The sequence below is a fragment of the Ostrea edulis genome, chromosome 3 (assembly GCF_947568905.1).
Source record: "Ostrea edulis chromosome 3, xbOstEdul1.1, whole genome shotgun sequence".
NCBI classification, from domain to species: Eukaryota; Metazoa; Mollusca; class Bivalvia; order Ostreida; family Ostreidae; genus Ostrea; species Ostrea edulis.
In genome coordinates this window covers 28,882,950-28,908,151 of record NC_079166.1, presented here as the reverse complement: position 1 = coordinate 28,908,151, position 25,202 = coordinate 28,882,950, and the positions used below count along the sequence as shown (strand labels likewise).

Genomic DNA, 25,202 nt, shown 5'->3' with positions numbered 1-25,202 from the left:
ATAAGCCCGCACTTAATCACACTTTGCTTTCTAAAATCAAAATGTATAATTATTCTCTCCTGAAGACCGATAATGATCATTGCATTTATATAGCCCGAAAAGTAACGTCCAGCTAAAATTCAAAGAATTGTTTTTGCCCTTTTGCCCTTTTACTATAGTACAGATTGTGTCATTAGAAATCAACAAAAGACCTATTAACAGTGAAAAAAACCCACCACAATTTCTGAACGAAATGAACCACAGAATGAATGTTCTAGATGGGAAATTATCAATTTATTTTCTGACATGTGCAAGAACAACTTCCTATAGTGGAATATAACTCTTCACAGTAGAAAGATTTGAAGAACCTATACCTTTTTTGAGTGTTAAGAAGATTTTTGAAGACATTTTCAATGTATAATTCCATCTACAGTTTATATTTGTGTTAAAATACAGAGTTTCACTACGGAAATAAAGAAACCCGCTGCGATTGATAGAATAATGTTAAGAAAAAGTCTGGGATTCGCGATAAATCGAAAATACATCAAGATTTTTTTAAATAAACAATGTTTGGGCATCTTTTATTCACAAGAAAAGGCGTTCGGGCCATGAATAATGTAAATAAAGAATTTTGAGCTATAGAGGTAAATCGAAATATACATGTACGGTTATGACTAGATGGTATCCCTCAAAAGCAGGTGACCCACGAGTTACTTGCCCCTGATCATAGATAGAAAGATAAGTCGTACGTCGAATAATTTCGTAAAGAAATGTGTTTACGATAAAGAAGGCAAAGAAAATTGTTGGGATTTTTTTTACTAATTAAGATTACTAATTAAACCCTAATTAGCTGAACTATTAAAAATGTAAGAAATAAATAAAGCAATGAACGCAATATGGAGAGAAATACGATTTGATAGAAAGTATACAGAGTATTATTTAATTAACATAATTAATCAAACCCTAATTCTCTCAGATGTTAAAAACAGTAAGAAATTTGATATAAAAAACTGTAAGGGGCGAGATCAACAGATTGATTTCGGATAAAAATCTAAATTCAAATAGTTAGGGGGGGGGGGGTGTTAAAACTTCTGTAAGTTTCTCTCATCCGACATCGATTACACATTAGTCGAAAAAGGAGAAAGACAAGTGACTGTTAAAAGTACATGACGATATTACATTTTAATGAACATTTGATAGTTTTAATCTACACTTTCATTTGTGAATAAACAGAAGATAGGGTATACAGAGTTATTTATACGCGTTTGTTCTTACTTGTTAATCGATTATAGTTTAAACACTCATCATATCTAGTTTAGGGGGTCGTTGTGGGGGCGGATAGGGGGGGGGGACGTAAAAACTATGTGAATTTAGTTTTTTTGTCAGACATTGAACTTTCGATCTCGCCCCTAGGAAGTAGATAAAACAGCGAATGCAACATGGAAAAAAATAATATTTAATAAGAAGTCTTATTAAAAGCAAAACTGATGATATCTAGCGGTGGTCAAAGTAACATATCTTTAGAAATTATTTTTGAAAGTACAGAAGGGTATTTTTGATCAAAAGTTAATCATAGAAATTATTCTAATTACCCCCCCCCCCCTCATTCAGTACACAAAATCAACTCAAAACTTTCATTCAACATTATAACTCACTAAAAAGACCATTCCTCAAAACCTGCTTTTGGATATCGAGTTAATTATTAAGACCAAACTAACTCAAGATCCAGGGCGATATATACACCTACTTTTGAGGGATACCAGATAAGCTTTGCCACCCAGCCAGGCCTATGCTAGCCCTGCCTTTCAGGGATACCAAGTTACTTAATAAGGCTCAACTAGCCCAGGTTCCCGGGAGATCTAAACACCTACTTTTGAGGGATACCAGATAAGCTTTGCCACTCAGCGAGCCCTATGCTAGACCTGCCTTTCAGGGATACCGAGTTAATTATCAAGGCTCAACTAGCCCGGGTTCCCGGGCCCAAAAGTCACCTACTTTTGAGAGATACCAGATAAGCTTTACCACCCAGCGAGCCCTATGCTAGACCTGCCTTTCAGGGATACCGAGTTAATTATCAAGGCTCAACTAGCCCGGGTAACCGGGCGATCTAAACACCTACTTTTGAGGGATACCAGATAAGCTTTACCACCCTGCGAGCCCTATGCTAGACCTGCCTTTCAGGGATACCGAGTTAATTATCAAGGCTCAACTAGCCCGGGTAACCGGGCGATCTAAACACTTACTTTTGAGGGATACCAGATAAGCTTTACCACCCAGCAAGCCCTATGCTACACCTGCCTTTCAGGGATACCGAGTTAATTATCAAGACTCAACTAGCCCGGGTAACCGGGCGATCTAAACACTTACTTTTGAGGGATACCAGATAAGCTTTACCACCCAGCGAGCCCTATGCTAGACCTGCCTTTCAGGGATACCGAGTTAATTATCAAGGCTCAACTAGCCCGGGTAACCGGGCGATCTAAACACTTACTTTTGAGGGATACCAGATAAGCTTTACCACCCAGCAAGCCCTATGCTACACCTGCCTTTCAGGGATACCGAGTTAATTATCAAGACTCAACTAGCCCGGGTAACCGGGCGATCTAAACACTTACTTTTGAGGGATACCAGATAAGCTTTACCACCCAGCGAGCCCTATGCTAGACCTGCCTTTCAGGGATACCGAGTTAATTATCAAGGCTCAACTAGCCCGGGTAACCGGGCCCTAAAGTCACCTACTTTTGAGGGATACCAGATAAGCTTTACCACCCAGCGAGCCCTATGCTAGACCTGCCTTTCAGGGATACCGAGTTAATTATCGAGGGTAAACTAGCCCGGGTTCCCGGGCCCTAAAGTCACCTACTTTTGAGGGATACCAGATAAGCTTTACCACCCAGCGAGCCCTATGTTAGACCTGCCTTTCAGGGATACCGAGTTAATTATCAAGGGTCAACTAGCCCGGGTTCCCGGGCCCTAAAGTCACCTACTTTTGAGGGATACCACATAAGCTTTACCACCCAGCGAGCCCTATGCTAGACCTGCCTTTCAGGGATACCAAGTTTATTAATAGGGCTCAACTAGCCCGGGTTCCCGGGCGATCTAAACACCTACTTTTGAGGGATACCAGATAAGCTTTACCACCCAGCGAGCCCTATCCCAGACCTGCCTTTCAGGGATACTAAGTTCATTAATAGGGCTCAACTAGCCCGGGTTCCCGGGCGATCTAAACACTTACTTTTGAGGGATACCAGATAAGCTTTACCACCCAGGGAGCCCTATGCTAGACCTGCCTTTCAGGGATACCGAATTAATTATCAAGGCTCAACTAGCCCGGGTTCCCGGGAGATCTAAACACCTACTTTTGAGAGATACCAGATAAGCTTTACCACCCAGCGAGCCCTATGCTAGACCTGCCTTTCAGGGATACCGAGTTAATTATCAAGGGTCAACTAGCCCGGGTAACCAGGCCTTAAAGTCACCTACTTTTGAGGGATACCAGATAAGCTTTACCACCCAGCGAGCCCTATGCTAGACCTGCCTTTCAGGGATACCAAGTTTATTAATAGGGCTCAACTAGCCCGGGTTCCCGGGCGATTTAAACACCTACTTTTGAGGGATACCAGATAAGCTTTACCACCCAGCGAGCCCTATCCCAGACCTGCCTTTCAGGGATACTAAGTTCATTAATAGGGCTCAACTAGCCCGGGTTCCCGGGCGATCTAAACACCTACTTTTGAGGGATACCAGATAAGCTTTACCACCCAGCGAGCCCTATGCTAGACCTGCCTTTCAGGGATACCGAGTTAATTATCAAGGCTCAACTAGCCCGGGTTCCCGGGAGATCTAAACACCTACTTTTGAGGGATACCAGATAAGCTTTACCACCCAGCGAGCCCTATGCTAGACCTGCCTTTCAGAGATACCGAGTTAATTATCAAGGGTCAACTAGCCCGGGTTCCCGGGCCCTAAAGTCACCTAGTTTTGAGGGATACCAGATAAGCTTTACCACCCAGCGAGCCCTATGCTAGACCTGCCTTTCAGGGATACCAAGTTAATTATCAAGGCTCAACTAGCCCGGGTAACCGGGCGATCTAAACACCTACTTTTGAGGGATACCAGATAAGCTTTACCACCCAGCGAGCCCTATGCTAGACCTGCCTTTCAGGGATACCGAGTTAATTATCAAGGCTCAACTAGCCCAGGTTCCCTGGTGATTTAAACACCTACTTTTGAGGGATACCAGATAAGCTTTACCACACAGCGAGACCTATGCTAGACCTGCCTTTCAGGGATACCAAGTTAATCATCAAGGCTCAACTAGCCCGGGTAACCGGGCGATCTAAACACCTACTTTTGAGGGATACCAAATAAGCTTTACCACCCAGCAAGCCCTATGCTAGACCTGCCTTTCAGGGATACCAAGTTAATTATCAAGGCTCAACTAGCCCGGGTAACCGGGCGATCTAAACAGCTACTTTTGAGGGATACCAGATAAGCTTTACCACCCAGCGAGCCCTATATCAGACCTGCCTTTCAGGGATACCGACTTAATTATCGATGCTCAACTAGCCCAAGTTCCCGGGCGCTAAAGTCACCTACTTTTGAGGGATACCAGATAAGCTTTACCACCCAGCGAGCCCTATATCAGACCTGCCTTTCAGGGATACCGACTTAATTATCGATGCTCAACTAGCCCAAGTTCCCGGGCGCTAAAGTCACCTACTTTTGAGGGATACCAGATACGCTTTGCCACCAAGCGAGACCTATGCTAACCCTGCCGTTGAGGGATACCAAGTTAATTGATAGGGCTCAACAAGCCTGGGTTCCCGGGTGATCTAAACACCTACTTTTGAGGGATACCAGATAAGCTTTGCCGCCCAACGAGCCCTATATCAGACCTGCCATTTAGGGATACCGAGTTAATTATCGACGCTCAACTAGCCCAAGTTCCCAGACGCTACAGTCACCTACTTTTGAGGGATACCAGATAAGCTTTGCCACCCAGCGAGCCCTATATCAGACCTGCCTTTCAGGGATACCGACTAAATTATCGATGCTCAACTAGCCCAAGTTCCCAGGCGCTAAAATTACCTACCTTTGAGGGATACCAGATAAGCTTTGCCACCCAACGAGCCCTTTATCAGACCTGCCTTTCAGGGATACCGATTTAATTATCGACGCTCAACTAGCCCAAGTTCCCGGGCGCTAAAGTCACCTACTTTTGAGGGATATCAGATAAGCTTTGTCGCCCAACGAGCCCTATATCAGACCTGCCATTTAGGGATACCGAGTTAATTATCGACGCTCAACTAGCCCAAGTTCCCAGGCGCTACAGTCACCTACTTTTGAGGGATACCAGATAAGCTTTACCACCCAGCGAGCCCTATGCTAGACCTGCCTTTCAGGGATACCAAGTTTATTAATAGGGCTTAACTAGCCCGGGTTCCCGGGCGATCTAAACACCTACTTTTGAGGGATACCAGATAAGCTTTGCCACCAGCGAGCCCTATGGCAAACCTGCCTTTCAGGGATACTGAGTTAATCAGCAACGCATAACGACGAGTGTAGTACGATTTGTAGGCTACGGTACTAATCTGCCTTTTAAGGATAGTATTTTTGATTTCCTATACAAAGATCGATTCATAAGATCTGCCTTTTAGAGATACGGAGTTAGTAATCCTTGGACAGCTAAGCCAATTCCTATGGTGTTTTGCTAAGCTGCCTTTGGGGACTATTGTGCACAAATGAAGCTATTACAATAACGTATTTCGCGCCTAGCATAGTTATTACTATGGAACTAAGATGTATAATACTAGTAAATGAGAAACACTTCGTACTGTAATGGAAATGACGCTACACTGTAATGATAAAAAAATCTCCATGGACATCCTTAAACGTTATGAAATAATCACCATGTTGCATTGACTAGATCAAATTAAAACAACATTTAGTACGGAATTTTAATTTTTGATAGACTGATTAAGCTCATCAGCTATGATAGTTTGTAAATGAATGTGTGCACATATTATATTGGGTGTTAGTTGTTACTGTTTTTCTTTCTCTCGCTCTCTTGTCTTTCTTTCTCTCGCTCTCTTGTCTGTCTACCTCCTCCCACCTTTCCTCTCACTCACTCTCGGTCTAATCTATCTCTCCCTACTCAATGCCTCCATGCCTGTCTTTCCCTTTCTCTCTTGCCCCTCTCTCTCCCCACCCTTCCTCCTCCTCTCTCTCCATGTCTCCTGTCTTCTTCCTCCTCTCTCTGTACCACCCTTCCCCTCTCTCCGTTCACTCACTACCCTCTCCTCTTTATCTCTCTCTCTCATTCTCACCTCTTTATCTCTCTATTCATCCCTCTCTCTCTCCCTTTCTTTTTCTCCCCGTCTCTCTCCGACTGCAGTATAAAAGAAAGGCTCCTCATTTATTTTGATTTTGCAGTTTAATCAATAAGTCCACTGAGTGAAGGTAAGATAATAATATTTTTATCTGTATTTAAATATATACTCAAGATATATCATCATATTTTGGGCAAAAGCATGTATCATTGCATTGAGAGAGCTTGAGACATTGCAACTACATGTATATGTAATCAGAATTGTTACTGATATACCAACATTACCATAAAAAGAAATGATTTATTATAAATCTTGGGTGAAAAATCTAATTGAGAGTTACGCATATAATTGATCCTTCTTTTCTGCAATATCACATTCCTTGTAAGTATAAACAGCATTGATAGGTGGGTCAAAGGTCAAGTGATGATGTAACAATATAAGCCATTAGCGCTATAACGTAAAATGTCAATGACGTAGGATTAGGATGGACTCAATCGGATCACGCGCTCGCCTTTTTCCGTAACCGGTAAAAAGACTCGGACGTGGATCGGCGCAAGAATTGCATAAAATTGATGCATTTCTTCGCCGGAAGCGCGCCTGTGGATTAGGTTAAAAGGCCAAAACCGAATCCTTGTATAATGTATTATTTATATTTTCACCAGAGATTCAGTTTTGGTATCATTAACGTCTTATTCACTCCAATACATAAACATAAAAGTAAAAAATAATAGTGGTAGAATACCTTAGACATGTATGATATCTTAAATGCATTTGAAAGCTCGCGTTTCATATTGTAACGTACGCCTGTGACGTCATAGTTGCATTTCTGTACACATGGTAATAGACTATGATGGCGTCGATCCACATATGAGGTTCATTTGCGGTTGCGGAAATAGCCGAGTAGTTACGATTGGGATGAACTAGGTCGGGTATGATATGAAATGGTACCCTGTTGACCTCGCTTCTCTTGCAAATCAGCGGGGAACCAGTTTAGGGTATGATATAAAAATACAAGAGACCTGTGACGTCAAGTCGGATATGACGTAACAATAGAAGTTGGGAGCGCTATGTTGTAATGATAACGCAGAAAAAATTGAGAAAGCCAAGAGCGCTATGACGTAGCAATGACAAGGGAAAAATCGATCAAGTCGGCGTAGTATTTAAAGGTGTTAATAATAAGTGTGCCAGTGGTACCATGTATGTATAGGAGGTGATATAGGTGATTGTATGGGTGGTGTATGTGGTGTATACCACCCATACACTATCAACTACAACCTATACACCACATACTATTACACTGCCCATACTCCACATACCACCACCCATACTACAAAATACCATTACACCTATATCACATATTACTGCAATTGTTACGTCATTGTGTTCTCTGCTATTTCAATTTTTTTAACGTTATTTTCCCGACGTAAAGCTAATAACTCCCATTGTTACGTCATGCTCGACTTAACGTCATATCGCTCTTCAAACTTCCGCCAGAGTTCGTTTGCTCACAAACCAAATTCTTCCAGTTAGGCATTATGGGATAGCGATTGTATACTGTGTGACGTCACTAGAATGACGAAAAAAGAACCATAACGTCAAACGTAAATAGTTCAAATCAAGAACGTAAACAACAAGTTTATTACTTTACACTATAATTTGAACAGTCTCCCTTCTCTTTAATGATCTTTTGATCATTTTATATTTAAAATAAAATCCATACTTTTATATATATGCTCTTAATGTCAATATTTTCAAGCTTTAACTACGAACTACTTCTTTAGTGGTATTTGCCCGCGTGATAATCGCGGACTCACAATATACAAATCTGTATATTGTACTGCGTCACATAGGAGATGTCTATACATAGGTGACGCAGTGAGGCCTCAACGGGGAGTTTGTACGCTTTTGCATTCCTACGTCATACCGCTCCCGGCTTCCATTGTTACGTCATACCCGACCTAGGTCTAGTCTCGTTCAACCAGACACTCGGCTGTCTCGGCAAATCTGCAACGAAAATCTCTGCTCGTCGGAGATTTCTGGAGACAGCCGAGCGTCTGGTTGCACGAGACTACCTTAGGTCCTAAACTGGTTCCCTACTGATTGGTGCTTCACACGAGAGAAGCGAGATTAACAGGGTACCAGTTTACCTAGGTCCCAACCCAATCGGAACGCCTCGAATGTCTCGTGCACTCGACATAGTGCGCCATTCTCTACCCAGTGTTCTGTGCGCTACTTTTAAAGGGAAAGGAAACGAGAATAATTGTTTATATCCTGTGATTATATTATCACGTGATTCCAAACGTTGACAGAGGTATAAGCGACGCTTGCGTAACGCCACCTCTGGTAAGAGAAGCTTGCGTAACGCCCCCTTTGTTGAGAGAATGATAGTGCGCGAGACATTCAAGGAATTCCGATTGGGTCTCAACCTAAACTGGTTCCCCGATGATTGGTGCTACACCAATGGTTGCTATACATAAGAAAAACCCTACTCCGACATGACCCTTTTAAGAGGGTGACCCCAAACTATTGTGAGACCATTTAAGAACCTGCCCTTATAGTGGTCGTCCGAAGACCCTTCGTGGGGTCCAGGATTAAAAACTGGGGTCCCTAGGTATTTCCGGTACCGAGATATGAGCCCTCAAAGAGAGCCCCCTTGGCCGATTTCGACCCTTTTTGCAAGTTTTGGGGCTCGAGAATGGGTGGGGCTAGGGGACCCAAATTTGGGGAGGGGCCTTCGTGATGAGCGCCTTGGAGCCCCATGGAACTTATTTGCCCCAGTGGGGCCAAAGTGGGTGACACCCTTTACTGGAGGACTTGTAGGTCTGGGGTCGATGGGGCTAGAGGACCCCAATTTGGGATGGGGCCTAAAAGGGGTCCGTTCTCGGTCGCTTTGGGACAAATCGGCCCTTTTGGGGTCAGGGGTCCTTAAAAGTGGGGCCAACATTTTTTGAATTCCGACTGGGCCGAAGTTGATGGGGCCAGACCGGACTTTTCCCGAGTGGCAAAAGGACTGGCCCCACTCTGTTGCCCCATGGGGTCCTAAGGGGCAAAACACCTATCACGACCCTACCTTTCTAAAGTTGTCATGCCAATCCACTCTGGCCCCCTCATGAGGCCTGGCCTTCGCTGAGTCATCAGAGGGCCCCATTTGGGGTCAGTTTTTGAGAAGATGGGGTCCCTAGGTACTTCCGGTACCGAATTATGGCCCATTGGAGAAATGGAGAATTTTACATTTTAAGGGCAATTTTGGTTACTTTTAAGGGCAGGTTTGGCTACCGGAATTATGGCTTTTTTCAAAGACCCGTCACTGCCAAATGGGTGGGGCCAGAGGACTCAAGATTAGGGAGGGGCCTTCCGTGTTGTCTCTCTCGAGCCCCCTGGGGCCAGTTTGCCCCAACGAGGCAGAAGTTTTAGAAAGGTCACCCTTTACTGGAAAACGTGTAGCTCTGGGGTCGATGGGGCTAGAGCACCCCAATTTGGAATGGGGCGTAAGAAGGGTCCGTTCTCGGCCCCTGTTGGGTAAATTGGCCCCCTTGGGGTCAGCAGTTCCCAGAATTTTTTAACCACTGGTCGAGCCCCTCATGATGGGGCCAGACCTAACCCTATTCGTTTCCAGAACTAGTGGGGCCCCACTCTGTGCCCACTTGGGGTCGATTTGGGGCAAAGGGCTAAAAACCCTACCCCGGCATGACCCTTTGAAGAGGATGACCTCAAACTATTGTAAAGCCCCCTTTTGGTCCTGCCCTTCTGGGTGTCGACAGAAAGTCCTTCGAGGGGTCCAGGGCTAAAAAAATTGAGTCCCTAGGTACTTCCGGTCCCGAGATATGAGACTAGAAATTTGCCCCCTTTTGCCGATTTCGAAGTGTTGGGGCTCGAGATTGGATGGGGCTAGGGGACCCAAATTTAGGCAGGGGCCTTCAAAGGGAACGTCTTCGAGCCCCCTGGGGTTCATTTGCCCCCTTAAGGCCAATGTTTTTTTAGTGACACCCTTTACTGGAGGACTTCTAGCTCTAAAGTTGATTGGGCTAGGGGACCCTAATTTGGGATGGGGCCTAAGAGGGGTTCGGTCTAGGCACCCGTGGGGGCAAATTTTTCCCCTTCGGGTCAGGGGTCCCCAAAGGGGGGTTAAGAACTTTTAGACTGCCGACTCAGCCCCATTTGATGGAGTCAGCCCCCAATTTTTTGAGTGGCTAATATCATGGGGCCCCACTGCATTGCCCCATGAGGTCGATTTGGGGCAAAGGGCTAAAAACCCTACCCCGACATGACCCTTTTAAGAGGGTGACTCCAAACTTTTGCCGGCCCCTCAAAGGACCTGTTCTTCAGGGTGTCGACAGAACCCCTTCATGGGGTTCAGGGCCAAAAAATGGGATCCCTAGCTACTTCCTGTCCCGAGATATAAACCCTCCAACAGAGCCCCACTTTGCCGATTTCGACCCTCTTTGCAAGTTATGGGGCTCGAGAGTGGGTGGAGCTAGGGGACCCAAATTTGGACAGGGGCATTCAAGGAGAGCGGCTTGGAGCCCCATGGGGCTCATTTGCCCCCTTGGGACCCAAGTGTTTCAGGGTGACACCCTTTACTCGAGGACTTGTAGCTCTGGGGTCGATGGGGCTAGAGGACCCCATTTGGGACTGGGGGATAAGAGGGGTCCGTTCCCTAATCTTGTGGGGCAAATTTGCCCCCTTGGGGTCAGGGGTCACCAAAGGGTGGTTAAGAATTTTTAGACTGCTGACTGAGCCCCACTTGATGGGGTCAGCCCCATATTTTTTAAGGGGCTAATATTATTGGGCCCAACTGTATGGCCCCATGGGGTCGAGTTTGGGCAAAGAGCTAAAAACCTTATCCCGGCATGACCCTTTGAAGAGGGTGGCCCCAAACTATTGCCGGCCCCTTTAGGGATCTATTCTTCCGGGGATCAACCAAGAACCCTTCGAGGGATCCAGGGCCAAAAAATGGGGTTCCTAGGTACTTTCGGTCCTGAGATATGACCAATCGAAAGTTGGGGATTTTAAACGTTTTTTAATAGCCGTTTTGGCTACCGGAAGATCCGCAATCTGAAAAAATGGCTCACTCTCAAACTTCTGGGATTGTTTACGTTTTTGTTTAAGTGCCATTTTGACTACCTTTTAGGGCCATTTTCGCTACCTGAATAACAGCCTTTTTAAAAGAGGGGTCACTGCCAAACTTGTGGGACCAGAAGACTCAAAGTTCGGGAGAGACCTTGAGAGGGGTCACCTTCGAGGGTTCTGGGGCCAGTTTGCCCCTTGTGGACGGAGTTGAAAAATGGGTCACCCTTCACTGGTAAACGTGCAGCGCTGGGATCGATGGGCTAGCGGGCCCCAATTTAGGATGGGGCTTAAGAGAGGTCCGTTCTCGGTCCCTGTGGGGCAAATGGGTCCCCTTGGGGTCATCAGTCCCCATGGGTGGGGCTAGAATTTTTTAACCACTGGTCAAGCCCCTCATGATGGGGTCAGACCTAACCCTATTTGTTTTGAAGATTAGTGGGGCCCAACTCTGTGCCCACGTGGGATCCATTTGGGGCTAAGGGCCATAAATGTTACCTGACATGACCCTTTTAAGAGGGTGGCCCCAAACTATTGTGGGTCCCTTTAGGGACCTGCCTTTCCAGGGATCGTAAGAGAACCCCTCTAGGGGTCGGGGGGGCAAAAAATAGGGTCCCCAAGTACTTCGGGTACCGAGATATGAACCCTCCGAAATAGCCCCTTTTTCTCTTTTGGACCCTTTTTGCAAATTTTGTAGCTCCGGAGTGGAAGGGGCTACGGAACTGAAATTGGGACAAGGACCTTGGATGGGGCCCCCTTGATGCCCCATGGGTCCAGTTTGCCCCCTGGGGCAGGATTTTCCTGAGTGATCACCCTCTAGTGCAAGACCTGTAGGTCCGGGGTCGATGAGGCTAGGATACCCCAATTTAGAAAAGGGTCCTTGGAAGGGGGCGATCTCGATCCCTGTGGGGTCCCAGAGCCCCAGTGGGGTCAGGGGCCATCAGGGATGGGGCCAACATTTTTATAGTCAGGACTGAGACCTACTGGATGGGGCCAAACCAGACCCCTTTCTGTGCGAGAAATGTTGGGGTCGCACTCTGTGGCCCCATGGGGTCGTAGTGGGGCTAGAGGGCTAAATACCCACCCTGACCACACCCTTCTAAAGGGGTGACCCCAATCCACTTTCGACCCATGTTGGGAGTTGCCCTTCTAGGGGTCAACAGAGCCTCTTTCTGGGAGTTCCTGTGCGGAAAATGGGGTCCCTAGGTCCCGAGGTATGGTCACCGTGCTTGCTGGAAAGAGGGGTGATTTTTATAGGGCTACTTGGCTACTTGGAGGGCAGAAATGGCTACTGGGTCCTGGAAAATTGTCTAAGTGTTTTAGGGCCAAAATGGCTACCTGACAGAAGTGAGGCAAAGGGTCCCCAATTCGACAGAGGGACCCTCGGAAGGGGGCGATCCGAAATCCTCATGGGGTGACATGGCCCCTCCGGTCATCGGGAATCCCATGGGGAGTACTCCTTTTCTTTTAAGGTTTGGTGCTCTGGAACGGATGGGGCAATGGGCCCCCAATCGGTTCGAGGCCCCTTCCATGGGGTGCCTCTCGGACCCCATGGGGCCAATTTGCCCCATGCAAGCATTGTTCGCACGAGTGATATTCCTTTTTGAATAACTTTTTGGGGGTGTTTGGGCTTCCGGGTCTAGTATGAGCTGAAGGGCCCTTCGGGGACGCGACCCCAACAGGTCCGGGGCCAGTGAGACCCCTTTTTTTGAAAATTCGGAATTTTGTCCCTTCCCGGTCATCACCTCAAAATCATTTTTTCGCGGGTCCGGAACTGATGGGGCTAGAGAGCTCAAATTACCGGAGGACCCTTAATAGGGATGGTAGTCGCCCCTCATGGGGTCTGTTGCCCCTTGGGGTCGAAGGGCCCATATGGTAACCTTCGAATTTTGGGTCATTTTTGAGTGCGTTTGAGCCCCATCTATGTTTTACCCAATCCTAGAGAGGCATTGTCTATCCTCAAAAGGTTTGTTGACAACAACTCCCCAATGGACCCCATGTTTCCATTTTCGACCTTTTTTCTAAGAGTCGTTGCCCTAAGGTCGAGGGGGTTGGAGGGTTCCAATTTTCGCGAGGAACCTCTTAAGGGACAGCCCTCGACTCCCACGGGGGAAATTTAGCCCCTTGAAATCAGGGGTCAAGTGGGGCCCAAGTCGATTTTTTCACTTTTTTCTACTTTTTTGAAGGGCCGGAAGTCCTAGAAGCCTTAGTGCTAGGGAATCGACATTCACGTGAGATGGGACCCCAAACCTCCCCTATGAGATCCCAAAAGAACAGCGTCGTACAGGGTAGCGGAGATATGGGGTCAGGACTGAAGTCCCCCAATGGTCAAACTGGTGAAAATGGGCAATTTTTGAAAGACGTTATCTCCAAGATCCGTTGAGGGATCTTGTTGCCCTTTACAGGGCCAACATAGAAAGGATTGTGCAATTCGGGACCCAAAAATCAGGTGCCTGGGTCAAGGGCAAAGGATCTGTCTGACCCCCACCCTAGCCCCACCCTTTTGGGGCGAGTCGGCGACTTTGATTCTTCACTGAGCCCAAGTCTTTGGGGCTACCGAAGACCCCTTAGCACCCAAACATGACCTGGCCCCACTCTATTGCCCCATGGTTGAAAATAGGGGCTAGGGGCCAAGACCACTCCCCAAGGCCTCCGGGAAGTAACTGGAGTGTCACCCGTCGCCTTTGACTTCTTCTGTAATATCCTTTTAGGAGCCGATCTGAAATGTTGGGGGTCCTTTGGGGTCGAAAGAAGGGGTCTAACCCCCTTTTCTAAAGGGGCACAACCCTGAAAAAACCCTTTTAGAGCGAGCCCTGCACTTTAAGGGCAAGTGGCTACCTTAGTAAAACATCATCCTATCCCCTTTCCAGGCTGATTTCAGGCGCGAAACTTGCCAGATCCGTAGGGCAGGGTCCACTCTTTATTACCCCACCCAGAAAAAATCTCTGAGGGGGCGCTTAGCACCCGGGGTGGGGGTTGAAAAAAGGTTCGAACTGGCCACCGATATGAGATGTTAGGACCAGTCTTGGCTTCAAAAAAAAAACTTCAAGTCCATCCCCAGCCCCCAAGTTGGGGATCGGGCTGCAATTTTGGGAAGGTAGGTTTTCAACCATTGTCCCTCGGACCAGGGTAAAAATCCAAGGAAAAAGAAAAACATACTATTAACCCAAAAAAATGAAGTACTTTTGTACTTAGACATTATTATAGGGTAAGTTGGTTATACCCCTCAGACCATCCTCGTTCCTGGGTCCCTTGGAGCCATATTTCTAGGGGTGCTGGGCTATCCCTTCCCACAGGGTTAGCCCTTAATTTTGACCCCCTATTCAACCCCTAGTTAGTTTTATCTAATCCTTTTTAAGGGCATTTTTCGCCTTTTTAGGGATTTTGCCATAACTTTGTCCAAAAAAAACCCTAGCGTCCCGGGGGTTGGGACACGTTAAAACTTGGCGATTTCCGCAGAATCTAACACCCACGCCGTGCCCACACCTTAATTACTCTACCCACGGGACTTGATATTTTAATTAGGCGGGCAACTAGGGTTAGGTTTAAGAACACCATAATTAGGGTAAAGCTTATCTGGTATCCCTCAAAAGTAGGTGTTTAGATCGACCGGTTACCCGGGCTAGTTGAGCCTTGATAATTAACTCGGTATCCCTGAAAGGCAGGTCTAGCATAGGGCTCGCTGGGTGGTAAAGCTTATCTGGTATCCCTCAAAAGTAGGTGACTTTAGGGCCCGGGAACCCGGGCTAGTTGAGACTTGATAATTAACTCGGTATCCCTGAAAGGCAGGTCTAGCATAGGGCTCGCTGGGTGGTAAAGCTTATCTGGTATCCCTCAAAAGTAGGTGACTTTAAGGCCTGGTTACCCGGGCTAGTTGAGCCTTGATAATTAACTCGATATCCCTGAAAGGCAGGTCTAGCATAGGGATCGCTGGGTGGTAAAGCTTATCTGGTATCCCTCAAAAGTAGGTGACTTTAGGGCCCGGGAACCCGGGCTAGTTGAGCCTTGATAATTAACTCGGTATCCCTGAAAGGCAGGTCTAGCATAGGGCTCGCTGGGTGGTAAAGCTTATCTGGTATCCCTCAAAAGTAGGTGATTTTAGGGCTTAGGAACCCGGGCTAGTTGATCCTTGATAATTAACTTGGTATCCCTGAAAGGCAGGTCTAGCATAGGTCTTGCTGGGTGGTAAAGCTTATCTGGTATCCCTCAAAAGTAGGTGTTTAGATCGCCCGGTTACCCGGGCTAGTTGAGCCTTGATAATTAACTTGGTATCCCTGAAAGGCAGGTCTAGCATAGGGCTCGCTGGGTGGTAAAGCTTATCTGGTATCCCTCAAAAGTAGGTGTTTAGATCGCCCGGTTACCCGGGCTAGTTGAGCCTTGATAATTAACTTGGTATCCCTGAAAGGCAGGTCTAGCATAGGGCTCGCTGGATGGTAAAGCTTATCTGGTATCCCTCAAAAGTAGGTGACTTTAGGGCCCGGTTACCCGGGCTAGTTGAGTCTTGATAATTAACTCGGAATCCCTGAAAGGCAGGTCTAGCATAGGTCTCGCTGGGTGGTAAAGCTTATCTGGTATCCCTCAAAAGTAGGTGATTTTAGGGCCCAAGAACCCGGGCTAGTTGATCCTTGATAATTAACTTGGTATCCTTGAAAGGCAGGTCTAGCATAGGGCTCGCAGGGTGGTAAAGCTTATCTGGTATCCCTCAAAAGTAGGTGTTTAGATTGCCCGGGAACCCGGGCTAGTTGAGCCCTATTAATGAACTTAGTATCCCTGAAAGGCAGGTCTGGGATAGGGCTCGCTGAGTGGTAAAGCTTATCTGGTATCCCTCAAAAGTAGGTGTTTAGATCGCCCGGTTACCCGGGCTAGTTGAGCCTTGATAATTAACTCGGTATCCCTGAAAGGCAGGTCTAGCATAGGTCTCGCTGGGTGGTAAAGCTTATCTGGTATCCCTCAAAAGTAGGTGTTTAGATCGCCCGGTTACCCGGGCTAGTTGAGCCTTGATAATTAACTTGGTATCCCTGAAAGGCAGGTCTAGCATAGGTCTCGCTGGGTGGTAAAGCTTATCTGGTATCCCTCAAAAGTAGGTGACTTTAAGGCCTGGTTACACGGGCTAGTTGAGCCTTGATAATTAACTCGGTATCCCTGAAAGGCAGGTCTAGCATAGGGCTCGCTGGGTGGTAAAGCTTATCTGGTATCCCTCAAAAGTAGGTGACTTTAGGGCCCGGGAACCCGGGCTAGTTGAGCCTGAATAATTAACTCGGTATCCCTGAAAGGCAGGTCTAGCATAGGGCTCGCTGGGTGGTAAAGCTTATCTGGTATCCCTCAAAAGTAGGTGATTTTAGGGCTCAGGAACCCGGGCTAGTTGATCCTTGATAATTAACTTGGTATCCCTGAAAGGCAGGTCTAGCATAGGTCTTGCTGGGTGGTAAAGCTTATCTGGTATCCCTCAAAAGTAGGTGTTTAGATCGCCCGGTTACCCGGGCTAGTTGAGCCTTGATAATTAACTTGGTATCCCTGAAAGGCAGGTCTAGCATAGGTCTCGCTGGGTGGTAAAGCTTATCTGGTATCCCTCAAAAGTAGGTGTTTAGATCGCCCGGTTACCCGGGCTAGTTGAGCCTTGATAATTAACTTGATATCCCTGAAAGGCAGGTCTAGCATAGGGCTCACTGGATGGTAAAGCTTATCTGGTATCCCTCAAAAGTAGGTGACTTTAGGGCCCGGTTACCCGGGCTAGTTGAGTCTTGATAATTAACTCGGAATCCCTGAAAGGCAGGTCTAGCATAGGTCTCGCTGGGTGGTAAAGCTTATCTGGTATCCCTCAAAAGTAGGTGTTTAGATTGCCCGGGAACCCGGGCTAGTTGAGCCCTATTAATGAACTTAGTATCCCTGAAAGGCAGGTCTGGGATAGGGCTCGCTGAGTGGTAAAGCTTATCTGGTATCCCTCAAAAGTAGGTGTTTAGATCGCCCGGTTACCCGGGCTAGTTGAGCCTTGATAATTAACTTGGTATCCCTGAAAGGCAGGTCTAGCATAGGTCTCGCTGGGTGGTAAAGCTTATCTGGTATCCCTCAAAAGTAGGTGACTTTAAGGCCTGGTTACACGGGCTAGTTGAGCCTTGATAATTAACTCGGTATCCCTGAAAGGCAGGTCTAGCATAGGGCTCGCTGGGTGGTAAAGCTTATCTGGTATCCCTCAAAAGTAGGTGACTTTAGGGCCCGGGAACCCGGGCTAGTTGAGCCTTGATAATTAACTCGGTATCCCTGAAAGGCAGGTCTAGCATAGGGCTCGCTAGGTGGTAAAGCTTATCTGGTATCCCTCAAAAGTAGGTGATTTTAGGGCTCAGGAACCCGGGCTAGTTGATCCTTGATAATTAACTTGGTATCCCTGAAAGGCAGGTCTAGCATAGTTCTCGCTGGATGGTAAAGCTTATCTGGTATCCCTCAAAAGTAGGTGTTTAGATCGCCCGGTTACCCGGGCTAGTTGAGCCTTGATAATTAACTTGGTATCCCTGAAAGGCATGTCTAGCATAGGTCTCGCTGGGTGGTAAAGCTTATCTGGTATCCCTCAAAAGTAGGTGTTTAGATCGCCCGGTTACCCGGGCTAGTTGAGCCTTGATAATTAACTCGGTATCCCTGAAAGGCAGGTCTAGCATAGGGCTCGCTGGATGGTAAAGCTTATCTGGTATCCCTCAAAAGTAGGTGACTTTAAGGCCTGGTTACCCGGGCTAGTTGAGCCTTGATAATTAACTCGGTATCCCTGAAAGGCAGGTCTAGCATAGGTCTCGCTGGGTGGTAAAGCTTATCTGGTATCTCTCAAAAGTAGGTGACTTTAGGGCCCGGGAACCCGGGCTAGTTGAGCCTTCATAATTAACTCGGTATTCCTGAAAGGCAGGTCTAGCATAGGGCTCGCTGGGTGGTAAAGCTTATCTGGTATCCCTCAAAAGTAGGTGACTTTAGGGCCCGGGAACCCGGGCTAGTTGAGCCTTGATAATTAACTCGGTATCCCTGAAAGGCAGGTCTAGCATAGGGCTCGCTGGGTGGTAAAGCTTATCTGGTATCCCTCAAAATAAGGTGATTTTAGGGCTCAGGAACCTGGGCTAGTTGAGCCTTGATAATTAACTTGGTATCCCTGAAAGGCAGGTCTAGCATAGTTCTCGCTGGGTGGTAAAGCTTATCTGGTATCCCTCAAAAGTAGGTGTTTAGATCGCCCGGTTACCCGGGCTAGTTGAGCCTTGATAATTAACTTGGTATCCCTGAAAGGCAGGTCTAGCATAGGTCTCGCTGGGTGGTAAAGCTTATCTGGTATCCCTCAAAAGTAGGTGTTTAGATCGCCCGGTTACCCGGGCTAGTTGAGCCTTGATAATTAACTTGGTATCCCTGAAAGGCAGGTCTAGCATAGGGCTCGCTGGATGGTAAAGCTTATCTGGTATCCCTCAAAAGTAGGTGACTTTAGGGCCCGGTTACCCGGGCTAGTTGAGTCTTGATAATTAACTCGGAATCCCTGAAAGGCAGGTCTAGCATAGGTCTCGCTGGGTGGTAAAGCTTATCTGGTATCCCTCAAAACTAGGTGATTTTAGGGCCCAAGAACACGGGCTAGTTGAGACTTGATAATTAACTTGGTATCCTTGAAAGGCAGGTCTAGCATAGGGCTCGCAGGGTGGTAAAGCTTATCTGGTATCCCTCAAAAGTAGGTGTTTAGATCGCCCGGTTACCCGGGCTAGTTGAGCCTTGATAATTAACTTGGTATCCCTGAAAGGCAGGTCTAGCATAGGTCTCGCTGGGTGGTAAAGCTTATCTGGTATCCCTCAAAAGTAGGTGACTTTAGGGCCCGGGAACCCGGGCTAGTTGAGCCTTGATAATTAACTCGGTATCCCTGAAAGGCAGGTCTAGCATAGGGCTCGCTGGGTGGTAAAGCTTATCTGGTATCCCTCAAAAGTAGGTGTTTAGATCGCCCGGTTACCCGGGCTAGTTGAGCCTTGATAATTAACTTGGTATCCCTGAAAGGCAGGTCTAGCATAGGTCTCGCTGGGTGGTAAAGCTTATCTGGTATCCCTCAAAAGTAGGTGACTTTAAGGCCTGGTTACCCGGGCTAGGTGATCCTTGATAATTAACTCGGTATCCCTGAAAGGCAGGTCTAGCATAGGGCTCGCTGGGTGGTAAAGCTTATCTGGTATCCCTCAAAAGTAGGTGACTTTAGGGCCCGGGAACCCGGGCTAGTTGAGCCTTGATAATTAACTCGGTATCCCTGAAAGGCAGGTCTAGCATAGGTCTCGCTGGGTGGTAAAGCTTATCTGGTATCCCTCAAAAGTTGGTGATTTTAGGGCTCAGGAACCCGGGCTAGTTGATCCTTGATAATTAACTTGGTATCCCTGAAAGGCAGGTCTAGCATAGTTCTCGCTGGGTGGTAAAGCTTATCTGGTATCCCTCAAAAGTAGGTGTTTAGATCGCCCGGTTACCCGGGCTAGTTGAGCCTTGATAATTAACTTGGTATCCCTGAAAGGCAGGTCTTGCATAGGCCTGGCTGGGTGGCAAAGCTTATCTGGTATCCCTCAAAAGTAGGTGTTTATATCGCCCTGGATCTTGAGTTAGTTTGGTCTTAATAATTAACTCGATATCCAAAAGCAGGTTTTGAGGAATGGTCTTTTTAGTGAGTTATAATGTTGAATGAAAGTTTTGAGTTGATTTTGTGTACTGAATGAGGGGGGGGGGGGGGGGTAATTAAAATAATTTCTATGATTAACTTTTGATCAAAAATACCCTTCTGTACTTTCAAAAATAATTTCTAAAGATATGTTACTTTGACCACCGCTAGATATCATCAGTTTTGCTTTTAATAAGACTTCTTATTAAATATTATTTTTTTTCCATGTTGCATTCGCTGTTTTATCTACTTCCTAGGGGTGAGATCGAAAGTTCAATGTCTGACAAAAAAACTAAATTCACATAGTTTTTACGTCCCCCCCCCCCCTATCCGCCCCCACAACGACCCCCTAAACTAGATATGATGAGTGTTTAAACTATAATCGATTAACAAGTAAGAACAAACGCGTATAAATAACTCTGTATACCCTATCTTCTGTTTATTCACAAATGAAAGTGTAGATTAAAACTATCAAATGTTCATTAAAATGTAATATCGTCATGTACTTTTAACAGTCACTTGTCTTTCTCCTTTTTCGACTAATGTGTAATCGATGTCGGATGAGAGAAACTTACAGAAGTTTTAACACCCCCCCCCCCTAACTATTTGAATTTAGATTTTTATCCGAAATCAATCTGTTGATCTCGCCCCTTACAGTTTTTTATATCAAATTTCTTACTGTTTTTAACATCTGAGAGAATTAGGGTTTGATTAATTATGTTAATTAAATAATACTCTGTATACTTTCTATCAAATCGTATTTCTCTCCATATTGCGTTCATTGCTTTATTTATTTCTTACATTTTTAATAGTTCAGCTAATTAGGGTTTAATTAGTAATCTTAATTAGTAAAAAAAATCCCAACAATTTTCTTTGCCTTCTTTATCGTAAACACATTTCTTTACGAAATTATTCGACGTACGACTTATCTTTCTATCTATGATCAGGGGCAAGTAACTCGTGGGTCACCTGCTTTTGAGGGATACCATCTAGTCATAACCTACATGTACTCATCATGATGGACATTTTGTCTACTCCATGAGGTGGATTTTTGGTTTTCTGTAATATATTTTGCTTGATATAATCTAGTATGCTGTAGAAATCATAAACATTGGAAAACTTCACCCACCGTATACTAAACAAAACAAGGCATGCAACTATCTAGTCCCCTTCCGTGCCCCCCGGTAAATCATCAAGAAACCGACAAATTCGCCGCTCATCCGTTGACAAGTGAGACATACCCATATAGAAATATCCAATAATATCATTCCTAACCATTTGCTACCGACATTCACTACATTTCTCTTATTTCCGACAACTTTTGAACCACATGATGTTCAAAATCGCTCGAATTTCCTCTACATATCTGTAGTCGTTTAGATTATCAATGACCTGAGCGCTTATGTTCACAAGCATACAGTAGAGCTAAACAGTTATAACTTTCGTATTCATGATTCAAAGGATACCTACAGTATTTTCATTGGTATGATTTAAATATGCTTACCTATATAGTATGATTATGTGTTTTTCTTTTTTACTGCGCATGCACGTTTACCCTTCAATCTATTACGGTCAGTTCCGGAAATTCCCAGTAATGAATGAAACTTCACGTAGTATCTACGATCCAAATCCATGGCATTTATAAGCACAGGATAAAAAGTTTATGCGCCTTAGAGTAATATTTAGGACTCCTTTTTACATTCAGCTATTTAGATGATGAATAAATAACATGACAAAATAGTGCACTTAATTCACTTATGGCGGTCCAGTGGCCAGATATCTTAGTTGGTACAGCACTTAACTGGGGATTCAGTGATCCCAGTTCGAATCACGGGCTGGACGGTCCTTTGCATTTTTGCATTTTCTCCACTTTTGTTACGCACTAAAAATGGCGATCGTCGAAACCTTAATATCCGCACAGCTGATATTTTATCATTTTTGGAATTATTGAATAAAATAAAACCATTTATATAATTACTAAGGTTTTGTTCCAGATACAAATGTATAACTGCATCAGAGTATTACCATTATACAGTTGTTTGGTCACGAAAATTATGCTAAACAGAAACAAAGCGTGTAAAGAATACTCCGAAGACATTATGACAGTGTTCACTAAATCTCTCTTATCTAACTTCAGGTAGTGTACAATATTTTGCAGATCTCTCTTATCTAACTTTCGGTAGCGTGGATAAATCATATACTTTGATGTCTATTATCACACTTGGTCTGAAAGTATTTTGGCAGATATATTCTTTCACATTGAACAACTTTGAAACAATGAAACAATTTCTATAAGTTTGAATTTATCCTGTAGTAATTCAGTTTCCATTACCTTAACATTGTCGAATTAAAATAAACCAGATTTCTGATCTACGGACGATCACGCAAGTCGTTCAACATATGGATCCACGTACATAACTATGGGCTGTCTTAACTTTATAGACACAGGCAGGTACTCGAATATCTTTACTTATTGATATATATATATGGATTTAAATGTCCGAGAAGAAAGAGTAGTTATTGATTTTCATTTTTTTAAAAGGTAATTGGGGCTTCGTGTGTTGATGTTTTGTTAAGCTATAGTTACGTCAATACTTCGATTTCTATCTCTCATTCTGTGAAATATATCAGACATGAAGTGAAGACCTTGTGAAGCATGTACGTACAGAAATGTATACAAGTGACTTGTGTTTTCTTAATTCACGTCTGATAGCTTATATTTGATACTGTTGTTTCTGAGTTTATACCTTTAGTTAAAAGGATACATTGAAAAGAAAGTCTTCTTGTTAAATATGATTGATTATTATTTACTTTCAATTTCATCTCTTCTTTTTTCTTTAAAGTTGTATGACCCGATGTTCATGTATTAGTTTTGTAATTACTATACAAAGTTATGAACTTTCCCTTAATTACATGCTGCATATAAAAAAAACTGAGAATATTATTTAGAAAGTAAATATAGTATGGTGCATATATAAATTATCCGGAAAACCTCGTGCCTTTCACCCAAAGCACAGTGTATTCGTTGAAAGGCCCGAGGTGTTCCATATAACGCATACATTATACAGTGTTAGACGTCTAGAAGTAGCCCCACGCGCGTCAGGGGAATCCCAACATGATGTATTAACTCAGACGCAACTGTCTAGTTTTAAGGCTGAAAGAGCGTAAGACAACGAATTTTTATTAAACTTATGGCACGGTAGTGTTGTAACAAAATACACAGCTTTACACAGATAAGACCACCGATGATCTGAAAGTTTGAACTGGTCACGTGACTGTCACTTGAAATGGCAGAGTGACGCGGTTGTTTGTAAACACCGATTTAGAATTAAATAACATTATGCAATACAAAAGGTATCAATATTATATTAGATAAACAACTTTTATTTTTGGAATCACTAGTTCTAAAGAAATAAGCATTATTCTGTTCATTATTAAATCATATATATACAGGAAAAGATGTCAGCAACAAATCCTATCTACCCAGGAACTGCTGATTGATCTTAAAACACATATAACTACGCTTAAGTATACTGCAACTCAACTTTGTTTTTCTTGGACAAACTCTGATTGACAAATACACTTATAATTATTCATATCTTACAATAAATTTTGATCATGCATTTTTATATCAGCACAACCTATTTATGATTGGTTGATCACCAGTCTTTTTTCTATCACTCCTCTCTCTCTCTCTCTCTCTCTCTCTCTCTCTCTCTCTCTCTCTCTCTTAGCAAATGATGCATACACAGCTGCGCACTTGCATATAGGAAGCTATGCGCCTTGGTAGGCCTAGGGTTGCACATTCATTTAAACCCATTTTTTCAAATTCTCACAGGGAATATAATTTGCACAATTCATAATAGACCTATGTATGGTAAATGTTCAAATTACTACTGTTAAGTGGGGATCAAGGTTGGAATAGGTCCTCGGTACCCCTTGTTTGTCGTAAGAGGCGACTAAATGGAGCGGTCCTCCGGGTGAGACCGGAAAAACTTAGAAACTTTCAGGAAAGATGTAGAATAGGATTGTCTAGAAAGATTTTTTATAGTTTTGCCAAAATCACTTCCGGTCGCAAGTTACCGCTGAATTTCCGTTTTTCAAATGACATTTTGTCCGGGCGTTTCCTCATAAACGGTTAAAGATTGAGTCTTCAAACTTCCAGGGATGATAGATGGTGATTTGTAGCTGTGCAATAAGGTGTTATCATTGTCATCCGTTACTTCCGGGCGTCACCGGAAGTGAACAAAAGAAACGTCAAATTTCAAAATTATGCTTTTGAAACAAAACTTGCATCAATTAATTAGGTCTCTTTCGGCGTTTCAGAAAATGTTATACTTACCGGAAGTATAACCAGCAACTTCCGGTTTTTAGAGAAAAACTTCAAAAAATGGTCTTTCTTTGTCCTCGTATATCTCGTTTATTTATTAACCTTTTGATACGATATTTTCAGATATTTATGACATTATCCATCTCAAAAGAACCCTGCAACAGTTTTTTAAAATTTACTTCCGGTCACATGTTACGGCCGAATTTCTGTTTTTCCAATGATATTTTGTCCAGGCGTTTTCTCATAAACGATTAAAGATTGAGTCTTTAAACTCTCAGGGATGATAGATGGTGAATTGTAGCTGTGCAATAAGGTGCTATCATTGCCATCCGTCACTTCCGGCCGTTAACAGAAGGGAACAAAAGAAACGTCAAATTTCAAAATTATACTCTTGAAACAAAACTTGCATAGATTAATTAGTTCTCTTTGTTAGATTTACCGGAAGTTTAAGCAGCAACTTCCGGTTTTTAGAGAAAAACTTCAGAAATTGTTCTTTCTTTGCTATCATATCTCTCGCTTATAAATCAAGTATTAGTTATGAAGCTGCAAACCAATCAGACAACAGCTTTTATAATCGGTCGAAAACAAAACTAAACAGTAAGCACGCATGGCGTCGGCATTATGGTGTAGAATTTGTGGCCAATTAGTACAAGACAGATACCGCCGATTGATTTTCGGTAGTTCGTTTTGCTTGAAGAAACAATTAGACGAGGTTTTGGGGTATGAGCCGAATGAAAATGATGGATTGTCGAAGTACGTTTGTCGGCTATGTTTTAACAAATTGAACAAGTTGTCTAAAATTGACTATGAATTAAATAATAAACTACAACAATTAAAGGACGAAAAATGTGAATTATTG

The 25,202-nt window shown here is 44.4% G+C and overlaps 1 protein-coding gene across 1 annotated transcript in view; it reads right to left on the bottom strand.

Annotated features, from left to right (window-relative positions):
* Positions 1–22,315, bottom strand: part of LOC125674961 (uncharacterized) — a 29,858-nt gene extending 7,543 nt beyond the window's left edge. The window contains exon 1 of the mRNA XM_056160407.1: positions 21,518–22,315. Coding sequence (XP_056016382.1) covers positions 21,518–21,558 — 41 coding nt within the window. The 5' untranslated portion in view covers positions 21,559–22,315. The remainder of the gene's footprint in view (positions 1–21,517) is intronic.
* Between the last annotated feature and the right edge of the window lie 2,887 nt (positions 22,316–25,202).